We start from the raw sequence: 17,767 nt of genomic DNA, 5'->3' as shown, positions 1-17,767 counted from the left end.
ACTCTCTCTCTCTCTCTTGTTGCGACGCTCACCTTAACTCACACTTCAAAAGAACTCTCGATTCTGTCGCCCGAACAAACAGTCCTCGGGGAGTTGGGAGAGCATTTTTTTTTATGGAATTTTACTCTGTTGTGTTTTGTGCTTCATCTTCTTCGCTCATTTTTCGTTGCCTCTCCGCTTAATATTTTTTCGCTCCCTCGCAAAGAGGCAAAGGCAGCACGCTGCTCTAGAGTATGTCACCGAACTCTGATGATGTTGAGGAGAATTATCAAGCCTGCGGATCGGTTGCAAAAGAAACAACCAATAATTCGCCATTGTTCAATGAGCTGTAAATTTATTTTATAGAATAAATATTTACGAAAGATCTGCTCAATATCTGCATCAGCCTCACTCAAACGTTCGAACATGTAATCCGTGCTGATAAATTTTAATTTTCCTCAAAATTACTTTAAAGCACTGAAGGCACACTATTGAAAAGCTAACACTACAATTAAGGCACTTGAATGATTATAATCACGACTAAACGAAAACTTGTATCAGTTTCTGTTCTGGGTGCATCATCAAACACAATACAGCCACATTTCATTCACTACTTCAGTACATCTATCCCATCGAGCATAAGCCTACCTTCTTCGCACCGTTCATTCATTTTACATTTCTCGCTTGTCTATTCCCTCGGTCGCTTCGCTGTCACGAGCAGCCTTTCCTTGTCACTTATCGGCGAAATAGAAAACATACGTACTGCACCAAAGCAGATCATACCATAAGTGAGTGGTACAGTGTGTGGATATGAAGTGTGTTTAAATTTCGTGAGGCTCGATAAAGCTGCAACCGCAAATCAGATAAGCACTGACCAGTAGTGACTTCCTCAACTCAGTATCTCCCTCGATGTCATTGATCTCCACTGGGAACGGACAACCGTTATCATCCTCCTAAATGAACCGGACAATCACGGCCTAATTTCTCCTACGCATTATTTTGATCGTATTGTGGCCTTGAGCACACCAAAGCCAGGAGATGATATCGAAGCTGCTGTACCTGCTGCTGTTGGCTCTGAGTGTTCACTATCAGGACACCGAAGCCAGCACGCATTGGCTGTTGAACACCAACGGGCAGATCATTCCGCAGGTACGTTGCAGCGAAACTAAATCCATCGCAGGGCTTTTTTTTTGCTGCTCTCGGCTTTCTATAATTAGCGCCCACTCAATCGATCATGTAACTCCGAATCTCCCTTGCAGCTTACGTCGCCCTTCTATCTGCGTCGATCGTACGACCTGATCGCGTTCCTCAACCAGAATGTCTACAAGCAGAAAATAGATCTGATCATTAGCGAACTGTTGGCGATCAAATCGAATCTCACCGCCAAGATGAACAATCTGGACGCGTACACCAATGACCTGACGACGAAGATCGGTTGCATACCGAACTTCTACCTGGACGAGTCGGACATCCTCAGTACGATCATAAACATGAACTATATCAACCGGATTACGATACCGGATAAGGGATCGGCGGCAGCTGGTGCCGCCAGTTCCAAGGCTGTGACCACGAAGGGGAAAGTTCCTTCTCCCAAGTGTGGAGACTATATGAAGCTAGATTTTAGCGTAGGTAGTTTCGATCATCTGGATGGAGTCTACAACCGATCCCAGCTGAAAATGGTTCCAGAAGATATGTTCAAATCGCTAGAATTCTACGTACCTTCAGTCAAGTCCCCACAAGCCTTGGCAGAAGAACTGCGGAAGAATCCCAACTCCTGGAAGTATCACACGATTGCGTCCTACTATTGGCGCAAGAAGGGCAATGCCCGGGAAGCAATAGAATGTGCTCGGAGAGCAGTGGTGCTGGCACCACGAAAATACAAAGACATAGCGCTGCTCAGTATGGGCACCATACTGCAGCGATCGCAGTGCCTCAACGATTCGCTGGTTGTGCTGCGGGCAGCCGTAGATCACGAACCCAACGAACCGGAAAATCAAATGGCTCTAGGCAATACGTACATGTTGCTGTCTGAGTTCAATCGATCCTTCGAAGCCTATAAGGCGGCCGAGACTTTGGACTCGGTTTATGCCGAGCATAATGACTACATCAAGAAGTCGATCAACTGTTTCAAAGATCTCAAAATTAACCTGCTGACGATGGAAAGGTAAGGAAATTGTAATTTTGATCCGTTGAAATTAATCTATAGGATGGAAATGTAGCTAGATTTTGACTAGATAGATATAAGAGATAAAAGATTTAAAAATAATGTTAAAAATTTACTGCTGGAACACCATTAGCATATCATGCTTAGCTTTTGTCAGATCAAAACAATAGCCGCGAGCTATTCATTAGATATTCAAAATTTAAATTTTGCTATTGTTGCGTACACGATTACAAAGCAAAAGTACGATAAAGGTGTCAGGGTTCCATTCCCGGCATCTTTTAGTAATGGAAAATTCCTTGACTTCCCTGAGGATAGAGTATAATCGTACCTGTCACACGATAATCGGATGCGAAAATGGCAAATTTGGCAAAGTAAGCTATCAGTTAATAACACTAAGCTGAGAAGCAGGTTTTGTCCCATTGGGAACGCTATATCAAGAAGAAGACAGCAAGGAAATTCGTGAAGATGCTTAAAATAAATCCCCGATTTGGTAATCGAATTTGTTCATTTCGTCAAACACTCGAATTCATGGACACGGGAAATTGTCTAGCTTTAGACGTTCTTGCTGGTACCGTAAATGCGTTTGAAATTGATCAATAGGATGGTAGTGGTGAACGTTTCACACAATTTGATTCTCACAAATGGAGCACATATATCAAAGCAAACTGCAACACTTGAACGTAGTTTGAGATGATCCCTAAAATAAATCCAAGGAGCCAATTTTACTATCAAAGTTTGCATGAATATGATTAGGGTAAGTGTTCCCTTAGTTGTGGGTGTCCCTATAGTTGCGGTAGTGCCGCTGATTTTATTACATTAGCCACACAACAGACACTGCCAATCGACGTTTTGGTTTGTTGAAACACAGAATAGTTGAAAAGAGCGTTCGAATTGCCTTAAAACTGATGACATATCACTAAAATTGCTAAAAAATTTCTGACTTGTACCAATAGTTGCGGTAAAGTGATCCTATAGTGGAGGATCCCATAAGAAAACCACGGATACCGCAACTAAAGGAACACAAATCAATAATATACCTCAACTAAAGGAACAGGGCACCAATAGTGGAGGTATTATTTTTCACTGACATGCCGTGGATTACTGCGATGAAATCATTTTTCTCATTAAGTCAATGGTCGTTACTTCCCGTTACAACATTAGCATGTACATTAATTGCGCTTCATGAATTAAGGCAGTTAAATGGAAGTTCAATCGTGCTTAGTACCTCCACTATTGGTACATCTACCCTATCTGGATAAAATGATTGAGTGCGTTTTTCGTGTGATCATGATCTATAATGGAAACATTTGGCATAATGAAAACAAATATTTTAAAGAAGTAATTTTAAAATGGTACCAGTTTTATGTGAAACTACTTTACGTAATACGTTTATTTTGCCAAGAGCCCTTATACGAAATGGGCCTCCTCAATCAATTTAACTCAGACACGAGTTCTACAGATTGTTTATTTTAAAGATTAGTTTTAGCACTAACATTACTTCGTGTTAATTTTCTAGTGAGTATAACGTTGGAATAGACTACATGTCAGAAAACTGACATAGAAAAAAGGTAAAATACAATCAGTTCTACTTAACCTTACGTTTTTTTTAATGTATTAAGTATTATAAAATACTCTACATAGCAAATTGAAAAAAATGAGACGGCAAAGTTCCAGCAAGCATGTTTGGGTTCGAGGACCTAAAATTAAAGCAAATGAAATTGTTTTTAAAGCAAACAAACATCACTTCAACGGGTGATCAATTTTACCTTCAAATAACCCGACCCACAGTGGCCCAAAGCTGTCCAAAAGTCGAAAAATGAATTTCGCAAATTCTATCACATATATTTTTTTTTCATTTCTTTAGTAGGGTAACTGTCGTATTTTGGACCCCCTAAGGAAGTGATTTTAGATTTTTGTCTCAATTTATTTATTGCACAGCGTAACCAAGTCAAAGAACATGCCAAAATGTAGAAAAAACTTCCTCTACGAGATAAAAATGCCCATACGGTCATGTAGGATCCAAAAAACGTCGAAAATAATTGAATTGTGAAGCACTGTTTTTCATTATTTTATTGTTTGGCGACAAAGTCCACGGCACTGGTTGTATGATATGCTTGCCCACAGTCTAATCAATCGATTGACAATGGAAAATCGAAGAAATTCTATGCCTTTAGTTCAGAAATTTGAAAAAAATTTTTGTTTACAAAAAAATTTCTGACGGCTTCAATTTCTGTGTGTAACGTGTTGGAACGGTTGCATGGATGAACCGATTAAATTAAACTAATTTCAGATAAAATGAACACATTTTCGAAGTACAAGCGGTTGATGCAAGGGCTGAATAGTCTTATCTTTCCAAATGGCATGCGAATTGAGTTGGTCTTTCGATTTAAACTGGAAAATTTGCATGAAAGTGTGCCAGGGGGTCAAAAATATATAGGGGTCCCAAATATATTGGTTACCCTACTGAATAACAATTCCCCAAAGTTTCAGATCAATCGGTGAATATTTCGAATTTTCATACCATGTGATCTGTGAGGATGTCAGCTGAGTTGACCCATTTGAATTTTTCGAATTTCGTTGATATTGTTCATTCGAAATTGCAGTTTCTGTACTAAACCTTGACCAAATCCGTCTCAACCAGTTTTATTCGAAAGAATATATTTTTTTTTTGAGTATGTTTCAAATCGTATTTGACATGATCAGCCTTGTGAATGTTAACAAGTGTATAACATAGAGCTTTTTCAAAAATTTCGCGATTTCTCAAAACTAGTATTGATTTCTCAAGATATTGAGTAAAAGTTCTAAAACGATCATTTACCCCTCAATTTGTTGCAAATGTTCCATATTATTCGATGAACTATGGCTTCATTTGCGCATTTTTGCGCCAATATATGAGAATTTATTTTTTGTTACAATGGGAATCAGACTATTAGATCACCATACTTGTTGTAATGACCGCCTTTTTTATCATCATAAGCTCCCCAATAGATTCAAAAACCACCAGAAGCTTGCAAACAATATTCAACATAGAATTGGTACCGTAAAACGAGGTAACTTTGATACTGCGGGCAATAGTAGGGGAATCAAAACGTACTGAATGAAATAACATAATTTTTGTTAATCAGTGAAGTAAAACGAATGCAGAAGTGAATAGTATTTTTATGGCACTTCATGTCAAAACTATTTTTGTTGGAAGCGATAACGTATGAAGCTTTAAATTCAAATACTAAAACATGATCAATGATGTTTTAATATTCACAGAGACATGGTTGCGTGCGGATATCGAAAGCAGTGAAATTTCAACTGACTACACTTTTTTCCGATGTGATCGCAATGAACGTACTAGTCATCATTCACGCGGTGGTGGAGTGCTCATTGCAGTCAAGAACAGATTGAACTGCGATTCAATCGAAATGACAAACTACGAGAGACTCGAACAAATTGTTGTTTGTATCAGGTTTCAAAAACATTCTCTCTATATTGCTGCCATCTATCTTCCACCAAACTCGATCCCCGAGCTGTACGCCAAACATTCTGATGCAATGCAATTTATCGTTGAACAAGCAGAAGCGACTGACATTGTTATGTCGATTGGTGATTTCAATTTACCCAACCTATGCTGGCAGCAGGATGACGACATAAATGGCCTCATTCCAACGAATGTTACTGCTGAACATGAACAAAGTTTAATTGAAGCTATGTTCGCTGTTGGCTTTCGACAAATCAATAGTCTCGTTAATTCAAATAGTAGACTTCTTGATTTAGCATTCATCAATCTTCCTGAACGCGTAGACTTGACTGCTCCTTCTTCACCGTTGTTGCTGATGGACATCCATCATGCACCGTTTATCCTTTTGCTCTGTGAGAACGACGAACTTCTGAACCTAGCGGACGACGAAAATTACGAAGTCAAGTTCAATTTCGAAGTATGTGATTTTGAGCTCTTGAATGACATTTTTGGAAGTACAGATTGGAATGCTTTGCTTGGAAATACGAATCTTGAAGCAATGTTATCAGCCTTTTACCAAAAACTGAACAGTGTATTCGGTGAACACGTGCCAAAGACAAGACGTAACACCAGATCGATTTTTAATAAACCCTGGTGGACTCCCGAGCTACGAAACCAAAGTAACAACCTCAGAAAAGCACGGAAACGCTTCTTTCAATCAAGGGACGATTGCGACAGAAGTCATCTGCAAGAAATTGAGATACGGTATAAAACGCTACTTTTATCCACCTACGAGAGCTACATTTCTACAGTACAGTCAAGTCTCAAGCAAAACCTGTCTCGTTTTTGGGAATTCGTGAAAAATCTTCAATCTAGTAATCGCATTCCTCCGAGCGTAACATATAACGGAATTGAAGCTCACAACACTTCGGAAGCCGCTGATCTATTTGCAGAGTTCTTTGAAAGTGTATTCAGCAAAGTATCGCCTGTGCAGCGTTCGAATATTTTTGCACACTTGCAAGAGCATGATTTTTCATTTCCTGATTTACAATTTTCACCGGATGAAGTCCTAGAAGCTCTACGCGATCTGGATATAAAAAAAGGGCCCGGAACCGATGGTATTCCTCCCCTGGTAATAAGGAATTGCGCTGCTGCATTGTGTATTCCAATAACATGCATTTTCAATTGTTCCCTTCGCGAAAGGACATTTCCGGCTGCATGGAAAATGGCCTACATTGTTCCGGTTTACAAATCCGGGAGCCGTAATCATGTTTCTAATTATCGGGGTATATCCATACTATGCTGTCTTTCGAAAATTCTGGAGAAGTTGATTCACAAAACTCTGAGCAACACACTGACATCGATCATCTCCGAAAGTCAACATGGATTTATGAAAAATCGCTCAACGACAACGAACCTAATGAGCTATGTGTCGACGTTGTTTCGGGAAGTGGAAGCAAGGCAACAGGTTGACTCTATTTACGTAGACTTTGCCAAAGCATTCGACACGGTGCCGCATATTGTGGTGATCGAGAAGTTCAAGCGCTTGGGCTTTCCACGATGGCTCACCGAGTGGCTCTACTCATATCTAACGAACCGATACGCCTTTGTGATGGTCAACTCAACGCGTTCTCGTACGTTCAAAATTACGTCCGGAGTTCCACAAGGAAGTGTTTTGGGGCCACTTATATTCAACGTCTTCATAAACGACTTGTATTCGTTACTCTCTTCATGCAATCTGTCGTTCGCGGATGATCTGAAATTCTACCGCACCATATCATCTCCTCAGGACTGCATCGCCCTCCAGGAGGACATCGACATCATGCTCATCTGGTGCGACAACAACGGCATGCGCGTGAATAGCGGGAAATGTAAAATAATTTCGTTTACTCGCTGTAACACCTCTTACCAGCATCGGTACTTCATCGGGGCGGAGGAGCTAGTCCGCGTTAATTCAATTTGCGACCTTGGTGTCACGATAGATTTCAAGGTGAGATTTAACGAGCACATCGGGCTGACTGCCGCCAAAGCATTCTCCGTTCTAGGAATGATTCGAAGGCACACCAACTCTTTCACAGATGTTTACGCCTTAAAAACGCTGTACTGTTCTTTGGTGCGGAGCATCTTAGAATATGCCTCTCCTGTCTGGTGTCCATCTCAGGTTACGCAGATACTTTCAATAGAACGAGTGCAGAAAAAATTCCTGAGGTTTGCGCTGAGTAGGCTACCGTGGAGCGATGCAAGGAATTTGCCGAGCTACCATGAACGATGCCAGCTGATAAGATTGGAATCTTTGTCGGCCAGACGTACCAATCAGCAACGTTTGTTCATATTCGACCTGATCAAAGGGGGAATAGATTGCCCTGCACTACTGGAGCTGCTGAGTTTCAATGCTCCTTCTAGAAGATTTCGGAACGCTGTTCTTCTGTATATACCAAGTCATCGGACTAACTATGGTTATAACAGCTCCTTGAGTTCTTGCTTGCGAGCATTCAACGATGTTGGAGACAAATTTGATTTTGACGTGACGAAGAACATATTTTTAAATAGAATAAGAAATTGATTTTACTTTTTTTATATACTAAATTCAGTCTGTACGATATATCGAAGACGGTGTAAATAAATAAATAAATAAATAAATAAATGATGGGATTTTAGCATGTTTGAATCCCTTACAAACAATCTCTTCTACGATCATTATATGACAAAATTTCAAAGGGTTCGTCCCTGGAAGCCTAAATATAGCACTCTTTTTGGTGCTAAAAAATAGCACTTTTCTGTAATATTTTGGAAGGTGTCAACTGAATATCTTAGCCTCTTCATACCATCGAATCAGATTTGACACCCATTGTGTGATTCGGATCTGATACACACCGATGATTCTGATTGAGGTTCGGTTCATCCAGCGGTCGTAGATAAGGCGCAGAGTCAGCTACTGTATGCAAACTTCTTACCTGTTCTGTCCTCTAACATGGAACGGGAGCGAGAAAATTTGTGACATTCACACTACTGTATCACAGCCAACGTGATTAAAAACTTTTTGGATTGATGCTACGCATGGATGGCTATGATGGTATGGCCAATTCTCTTGAAATATGTTAGTGCTTTTATGAATAATACAACTAACATGCCATTATTCGGCAACTCGGTGAGCTTTGTTGGATAAATGTACAACTCGGGCTGAAAAAATCGTCATTTTGCAGCTTGTTGCATAATAGTAGTTTACGTAACAAGGTGCAGAATGAAGATGTTTACAGCACGAGTCGTACGTTTATTCAACGAGGCTTGCCGAGTTGTATTATTACGACGAGTACTGTAAAAATCGAGTTCTGCACCGAGTTGCGAAGAAGCTTTCAAGCAATTCAATGAGTGTATCAAAAACAAGAGCGGCTATATTATGAGAAATAACCAGTTTGCATGATTATTCGTTGTTATGATGTTTTTATCAAACAATAAGGAAGTCGATAAATTAGGCTAAAGATTCTGGCGGTGGGCCAATTATTGAACGCTTCAATATTTATGAAGCAAAACCTTGTTGTTCTTAAAATGTCTCCTCACATCAGGCATTGCAGAATTCGTTTTCATTTGATTTTGAAGCACGATCGAAGCAAGTGAAGAAAGACATTCTATCTGTATCGGTCCATGATCGGCAATGTATCGCAAGTTGTAACAAGCTTGATGAATAGCAGTAGCGAACAAGAGCCCGAAAGAGAAAGAGAGCGATAATAAAACCCGTTTCTGTAGCTCATTTACCATTCGGGGTAGGTGTTTTATGTTAGTGACATGATAAAAAATTACTATAGAAATAGTGCCCCTAGATTTGGAACTTGTTTAATTATCATGCACTGCTTTCCCCCCCCCCATCTAATCAGAACCACACATGCACTCATGATGTGCTGCAAATCATGATGGTAAAAAAAAAATAAAATAAATTTAGATTTGTTTTCCGCATGACCGGCATGTTTTTGTGCCAAATCCTATTCCGAGCTGGCAGCACCCTTTAGAATTTCAATGTAACTTTCTGGATGCGTAGATATTGACTAACTAAACCACTTTGCATACTTAGTTTTTCAAAAATTTATCTGGACTATTTTTTGGAAAGGCCCAAACTATTTTACTCGATGTATGTTTCATTCATACGGAAAATCTTTTTTTTTTCTCACATGTTATCACATTTTCCCTCCGCACTAGACAAAACAATCATGTTTTCGATAAGGTCTTATATATTTTTTTGTGGTCTAGTAGAGTGCTGCCAACTCCGAATATAATGTGGCGGGAAACGCGTCTCACAACTGGTCCAGATTCAAAAATTCATGGTAAAAATTACGTATTCTCAATATTTGAGCATGACAAGTGTTGTGGTACATGTTATAGGGTAGCAGACCATGTTTTGAGCATATTTATCATGTTTTGATTTTCATAGAGCGAAATTCTACCAAAAATGTGGTTTTTCATACATTTTTTGACTCTCAACTTTTTCAAACAACTATTGTTTAGGCAAACTCAGGCAAGAAGAATTTTCTTCAATCGATTCCTTAGTCCTAATCGTGCGTTGGAGCAAGATATCTCCGCGGGGAGCGATTTATACGATATAAACAAGCTCTTCTTGATTCTAGATTATTTAGAATACTCAAAACAATAAGTATTATTTAAATAAGGTTAACGACACTTTAATATAAATATGCAACCGTACGTATTCTTAACTTTCTTATATATTAGATGAATGTTTGACTTTGTTTTGCAATAAAAAACTAATTTTGGAAATTGGGTTTTGGACAGCTAGTTGAAATTCCGAACGTTATGAGCCATGATTGTGACTTTTATTTGTTTAGTTTTGTTTGAAAATGACACGCTGAAACATATTATTTAAGACCAGACAAAGTTTTTGATAGAGAAATTTTCTCTTCCTTAAAAGTGCCCATCTCACGATGCACGGGCGATGCACACATCCAGAAAGTTTAATTTAAATCTGAGAGGGTGCTGCCAGCTCGGATACGGTTTGACGCGAAATTGGTCTAAGCCAAAATTTTTGAAGAACTTTCTTAGAGTTTTGATTACCATTTGCATTGTTTTACACAAGTCAAGCTTGACATGATCAATATGCAGGACTTAATAAGTAAAAACAAGTATTGCGCTCTGCAAGAAAAATCCACAGAACGCGATCATCTCAAGAAAGACAAAATATAATCGCGAGCCGAAAAAAAATCACTCATATTTGCAGTTTTATCGAAATTTATATGATGATCGAAAAAGGTCGACTTGATGTTTGACGATGCGTTTGTATTGCGGCAATCTCCTTTGCGCTTTACCGCCACCGATGGATGTGGATTTAAGATGAGCGCCGCATTATTTGTTAAGATTAAGACACAATTTCTCTCACAAGATTATAGGATGGAAGACATGTTGTTGTGATAAAGCCATTTTTGTCAAGCGCAATCACAAACACTTTCCTTATAGAGTGGATTCGCACATAATATTGGACACGTTTTTCGTACCATCCTGAATCTTGGGTCAGATTCTCACAAAAGTTGGAAAGAGTTACAAATTATTTGGCAAGGTTCGTACATAATCCGAGCCACATCTTCTTCTTCTTTCTGGCATCACGTTCCAACTGGGACAAAGCCTGCTCCTTAGATTAGTGTTCTTCCACAGTTATTAACTAAGAGCTTTCTTTGCCGATTGATCATTTTTGCATGTGTGTATCGTGTGGCAGGTACGAAGATACTCTATGCCCAGTGAATCGAGAAAATTTCCTTTACGAAAAGATCTTCGACCAGCGGGATTCGAACCCACGACCCTCAGCTTGGTCATGCTGAATAGCTGAGCGTTTACCGCTACGGCTATCCGAGCCACAATTGCTTCCGAATCAAGAGCGTGTATGTCACCAAATGCTAGGCAGGGATGATGGGATTCTGATACCATTATGGGTGGATTTCTGACTGGTTTATGAGCAGGATTCTTGGACAATATTCATACAGGTCCCATGGCAGGATTTTGAAATTCTTGGGCTAGTCAGCCCTTTGGAATTCTTGAACAAGACTTTGCATCGGGACAGAATTTCCACAGAGTCAGGGATATTATTCTTACAATATCATTGGCAATATATTAGGTTAGGTGAGATTATGTAAGAGTATTGGGTAGGATTCTTATGAAATTTTGATTATCATTATCAATCCAAGTATTCTGACTATTTAGAAAGATTGCGTCTTCGACAAAATTGATTAGTAATTCAAGGACTATCATTGTGTATGAAGCTTTTTTGTGCAGATGTTTCAGAAGTCTAACCACTTAGAAACATGGCACCTTGGTAGACTTGTTTTGTACCTCGATGCCTTATTCAAGCCAACAGATTAGAGATTTTGCCACTTGTCGGCGCTAGTGAACATGCAGCTTTTATTTAGCGGATATCGCAGAATCCAGACCATTTATAATGACGGCGTTTTCAGCAAAGTTGCTTAATAAGCCAAGGGCAATCATTGATCGAGATAGTTGATTCTAAATTTTTCCACCTGCTGACGCCAATGAACATGAAATATTTGTTTTGCAAATATCTCAGGTGCCAGACCACTTAGCAAGATAGCGTCTTCGGCAGAGTTGTTCAGTAGCACAATGGCTATCTTAGTTTCTTCTTCTTCTTTCTGGCGTTACGTCCCCACTGGGACAGAGCCTGCTTCTCAGATTAGTGTTCTTATGAGCACTTCCACAGTTATTAACTGAGAGCTTACTATGCCAATGACCATTTTTGCATGTGTATATCGTGTGGCAGGTACGAAGATACTCTATGCCCTGGGAGTCGAGAAAATTTCCAATCCGAAAAGATCCTCGACCGGTGGGATTCGAACCCACGACCCTCAGCTTGGTTTGCTGAATAGCTGTGCGTTTACCGCTACGGCTATCTGGGCCCCCCCCCCGGCTATCTTAGTATGAGCCTTGAAATTCGAGGATACGTTCGGTAGACGTTCTGGCCGACAAATGGTAAATATTTACACATTGTGATCATGCTCGCCAAATTTATTTTTCGAAGCTTCTCTGCGATCCATCGTTCCTCTAGCAATGAACACGGACAAATTTTCTGACATCTTCCATCACAAAATACTCGCTCTTCACTTTTCACTTTTTCAAAAGATTCGAATTGTCCCACTAGTTATAACTTGAACGATACTAATCACAAGCAAACAAAAAATCAGGGTGACAAATTACTGCGAATCACGTAAAAATCTAACCCGCAGAGTACCACAAAATAGTTATTTATGCAACAAGGTGCAAAATGATGATTTTTTCAGCACGAGTTGTACATTTATCCAACGAGGCTTGCCGAGTTGGATAAATACGACGAGTGCTGAAAAACTCGAGTTTTGCAACGAGTTGCATACAACATTTTTTGCGATTACGAAAAATGCTGTTACAGTTGGATTATTTCTTGGAGCATTAACATATTTCAAGAAAACCCACATGAGCATCAATGCGTAGTAACAACTCAATATTCCTCAATCAGGTAGGCTGTGAAATGATTGTCACAAATTTTCACATTTCCGTTGTTGACTCTATTTTCAGGCTGATCAGGTTAGATGCCGCTTACAGTTTTCTAATAATATGAAAGCTATTTTTCATGTGCTGGATAGCCTACACGAACTGCCGCATAAAGCTCCCGAGTTTCTTCAGAATGAACTAACAAACTCAACTGCCTCCTCTATGTCCGCAAGACGATCGTGCTCCAACATAGAATACCTCACAGTCAACTGGCTTCCGATTCTATATCCGTTGCACTATCCAAACCAAGCTAAATTCGGATCGTCGGAGAATCATAACCTATATTGCTGAATTGTCTATAAACACACAAAATTGTCTACGTGAACGCTAATCGCCCCATAAAGCTCCCGTCTTTTTTGTAGTGAACTTTCATATTCTACCGCCTCCTCTACGTCCCACTTCAACTCAGAATCCCTCACAGTCCACTAACTTCTGCTTCTACATTCGAATCCGAGTCAATTCGGTTCGTCAAACGGATGTAGAAACAGAACCTGGTTGACTAAGTCATTGTGAAATTCAGAACAATTGAATAAATGTCGTATGGATGCAATCCGACGTCATTTTGATAACTTCTAAAACAGTACTGAAAAGTGCTACTTTTCGATACTGATATTAGTGCCGAAAAGTAGCACTTTTCAGCACTGTTTTTTTCGATAGGAAAAGTAGGCCATTATGTTATCCAGTTTCTTGATAAAAAGTAGGCTGATTTGCAACGGAATTGCAAAATAAATATTTACAAAACTAAAACAAGTAGCACCATCAGCCGATTCTATTTTTCGTCAGCCAAGTTGAAAACGCGGAACCGAAACAAACGTGACAGAAAATTCAAAAGGCAACCGCCCGCGGCTTGCTTCGATCCTGCCTCTAAATGGATAGGCTCCTGAGATATCTGCAAAACCAAAGTAAAAGTTTCATACCCACTAGCGTCATATATCAGACAAATTGTAAATTAAATGAAGTACCACAGATAGCGTTCTATCTTTAGAACAACTTTACTCAAGACCCCAAGTTTTTTAATCATCTGGATTTTGAGATATGCCTATTTCAAATAGTGGTCTACTCGAATAGTATATAGTTCGTTCATTGTTATATTGTAAACAAAAACTGTCGAGTATTGTTCTTAAGAAGATTTTGTAGGAATACATTTTTGTTTGATTTTGAATAAACTTATCATCCTTCCTTCCAGCTTCCAACAAATCTGAATCAATTTCAATAATTAGTTGAATAGCATTTGATCTATCGTAACAGTTTTTATTCAATCTAGACATCTCAAATATGAAGAATTTCCCTTCTTTGTCTGTGTTTAATTTAATGCCCGTGGGAAATTCCAAACCCATTCTCTTCGTTTTACCACCTATGTTATCGATGAATGTTCTATAATCATTTTTTGTATGATTAATCATTAATTACAGGTTACTTCAGGACATCATTCCCGGACTGGAGAGATATGGAGCTCTACAGAAAGAATTTGATGAATATCATGAAAAACTTGACCGGGAGCAGGTATGTAACACAAGATAAATTCAATTAGTTCATATATTTACCAACCCATTATCCCATCTCCACAGGCTCCCCTGAAAACGCGCGTCTTCGACGACGCCTACAGCAAGCAGGTGGACTTCCTGATCCAGCGCAGCCAGATATGCACCACCCGGATGACGAAGGAGAAGAGCGAACCCATCCTGTCCTGCGACTTCATCTCGGACGTGCAGATGCTGATGGAGGACTTTGCCGTCGAGATCCTGAACAACTACGTGGACCTCAAGAAAGAACTGATCAACACGTACAAAATCAACTCGCTCGGGATCTACAAGAAGATCTTCGTGGAGCATTTCTGATGGCTTCGGGATGTGATATTGATTTGTTCGAGTTTGTTTCATTTGTTGAGACTAGAGTTAGTTTTGGAAATAATTCTCAATGCTCCTTTTTGTAGCGCCTTTTTTTATTACATATCAAGGAGACATAATTTTATCTACCAACGTTGTGTTGTTCGCCTTACTCGTTACCAAACGAAGCAAATAAGTTTTATCGAAAAAAATACAATGTTTTAAACATTCAATATTCTAATTGGTTTCTTTCACATCGATGTCCTCTGTCTCACTAAGTCCATTCGCTAATGAGATTATCCTGTCGTACCACACTAACCAATCACTTGCTGAACTAACGGTGGGAGGTGTCCTTGGAAGGTTTCAAACTTGTGGTGTTTCGCTACCTCATATGGGTGTGTGTGGGCAGAACGAATCTCGAAAGCCCCAGAGTTATTCTATTGGAAGGGTATTCCATGTAGGACGTTGTGCTTAGGTGCGTGTAAGGTTTCCATGTATCAATTATGACTACTGTCTCGTGACTTGTATTCTTTTTTTTTCATTCGAATGGGGCTTCTCAGAAAGACTTCTGCTGGGAAAACGTGACGGACGTTCCATCGAGCAGGTATTCCAATGAAGATTATTTTACAAGTCTTCTCGTTGTAATTTCATTATAAATACATTGTCAAATGTGCAAAAATTTCAATAAATCAACAGGCAAACATAAATTTCAACACTGACAAAATATTTGCAATGTCAAACTTTTTTTTGGTTCTAAATCAATTCAAGTTGAATATTTGCCATAGTGTACTGATATTTAGCTTTAGAATCTCGTTGTTTCTAAGAACTCAAGTTAAGATTATTTCATTAAACATTAAACATTAAACGAAAGCATCAAAATACCGTATGACGGAGGAAACATTGATCAGCTGGGTATAGGAATGACTCTCCTCATAGAAAGTTCAAACCCAGATTTTTCGTTGATCATAAATAGTGCTTTGTTTTTTACATTCATGAGAAGCTTATAAAAATTGAGGTTTTTTGAGAAAATTGAGTTGCGTGAAATTTTCAACTTTTCGAAAAATGATGAAAAAAACATTGAATAGTGGGGTAACATTGTCGGAATGAGTCGTTAAGGCGAAGTAGGCCGTCATTGGAATTTGTACGCGTCGTTGACGATTGTTGCTAATTCATCTCACGCTTTCGAATCAAAGAAAATCAGTTGGTTTTGCACTGACACAGCTGAAAAAGTATCAGCATACTTTATGCATGTTAGCGCGTACAGTCATACATTTTCATACCTTACCTTACCAGTCAGGCTAAGGCCTGGGTGGCCTCTGCTGTACGTAGGAGACGTCTCCATTCGACTCGGTCCATGGCTGCCCGTCGCCAGCCACGCATTCTGCGAAGGGTCCGCAGATCGTCCTCAACTTGATCGACCCATCTTGCTCGCTGCGCACCACGTCGTCTTGTGCCGGTCGGATTGTTTTCGAGAACCATTTTCACCGGGTTGGTATCCGACATTCTGGTGACATGCCCGGCCCACCGCAGCCTCCCAATTTTTGCGAGGTGGACAATGGTTGGTTCTCCCAGCAGCTGGTGCAATTCATGGTTCATCCGCCTTCTCCACGTTCCGTCTTCCATCTGCACTCCGCCGTAGATGGTCCGCAACACCTTCCGTTCGAAAACACCAAGGGCGCGTTGATCCTCTGCACGTAGGGTCCATGTTTCGTGCCCATAGAGGAGTACCGGTCTAATCAGCGTCTTGTAGATGGTCAACTTCGTGCGATGGCGAACTTTGCTCGATCGGAGCGTTCTGCGGAGTCCAAAGTAGGTACGATTTCCAGCAACGATGCGTCTCTGGATTTCTCTGCTGGTGTCGTTGTCGGCGGTCACCAGTGAGCCCAAGTACACGAATTCTTCGACAACCTCGATTTCATCACCGTCAATATGAACTCGAGGTGGGGGGCGTGCCGTGTCTTCTCTTGAGCCCCTCGCTATCATGTACTTCGTCTTTGACACATTGATGTTCAGCCCGATTCGCCTAGCTTCAGCCCTTAGTCGGATGTACGTGTCCGCCATCGTCTCAAAGTTGCGTGCAACAATATCAATGTCGTCGGCGAAACCAAGTAACTGAACGGACTTTCTGAAAATCGTGCCACTCGTGTCTATCCCCGCTCTACTTATCACACCCTCTAAAGCAATGTTGAACAGTAAACACGAAAGGCCATCACCTTGCCGTAACCCTCTGCGAGATTCGAAGGGACTCGAGAGTGTCCCTGATACTCGGACTACGCACATCACTCGCTCCATCGTCGCCTTGATCAATCTTATCAGTTTGTCCGGGAAACCGTATTCGTGCATAATCTGCCATAGCTGTTCTCGATCGATTGTATCATAGGCCGCTTTAAAATCGATGAATAAATGATGTGTGGGTACATTGTATTCGCGGCATTTCTGCAATACCTGGCGGATGGCGAATATCTGGTCCGTTGTTGCTCGTTCGCCCATAAATCCTGCCTGATACTGTCCAACGAATTCTCTAGCAATTGGTGATAGACGGCGGCATAGAATTTGGGAGAGTACCTTGTAGGCGGCGCTCAAAATTGTGATCGCACGATAATTGGCGCAATCCAACTTGTCGCCCTTTTTGTAGATGGGACACACGACACCTTCCATCCACTCCTCCGGCAATACTTCCTCCTCCCAAATCTTGGAAATAACCCAGTGCAGCGCTCTTGCCAGTGTTTCACCACCGTATTTTAGCAACTCGCTCGAAAGTTGGTCCACTCCAGCGGCTTTGTTGTTTTTCAACCGTCTAATCTCCGTTTCTACCTCTTG

General features: G+C 40.3%; 1 protein-coding gene across 1 annotated transcript; it reads left to right on the top strand.

Moving 5' to 3' along the window:
- The first annotated feature begins 698 nt into the window (after positions 1 to 698).
- LOC5574013 (tetratricopeptide repeat protein 17) lies at positions 699 to 15,182 on the top strand. Its single transcript, XM_001661050.2, has 4 exons — positions 699 to 1,128; positions 1,239 to 2,143; positions 14,534 to 14,624; positions 14,690 to 15,182. Exons 1-4 carry the CDS (start codon positions 1,018 to 1,020, stop codon positions 14,957 to 14,959), a joined length of 1,377 nt encoding a protein of 458 aa, XP_001661100.1. The 5' UTR covers positions 699 to 1,017; the 3' UTR covers positions 14,960 to 15,182.
- Positions 15,183 to 17,767: the final 2,585 nt, after the last annotated feature.

This window comes from Aedes aegypti, chromosome 1 (genome assembly GCF_002204515.2).
Source record: "Aedes aegypti strain LVP_AGWG chromosome 1, AaegL5.0 Primary Assembly, whole genome shotgun sequence".
In the NCBI taxonomy this organism is placed as follows: domain Eukaryota; kingdom Metazoa; phylum Arthropoda; class Insecta; order Diptera; family Culicidae; genus Aedes; species Aedes aegypti.
The sequence above is the reverse complement of the archived record's forward strand: the minus strand, read 5'-3'. Positions and strand labels throughout refer to the sequence as shown.

Excerpts from the sequence above, each read along its gene's own strand:
- LOC5574013 (XM_001661050.2), top strand. The coding sequence starts at position 1,018 with ATGATATCGAAGCTGCTGTACCTGCTGCTGTTGGCTCTGAGTGTTCAC. Across the intron at positions 2,144-14,533 it reads AACCTGCTGACGATGGAAAG|GTTACTTCAGGACATCATTC; the intron begins GTAAGGAAATTG and ends CATTAATTACAG. Across the intron at positions 14,625-14,689 it reads AAAAACTTGACCGGGAGCAG|GCTCCCCTGAAAACGCGCGT; the intron begins GTATGTAACACA and ends CCATCTCCACAG.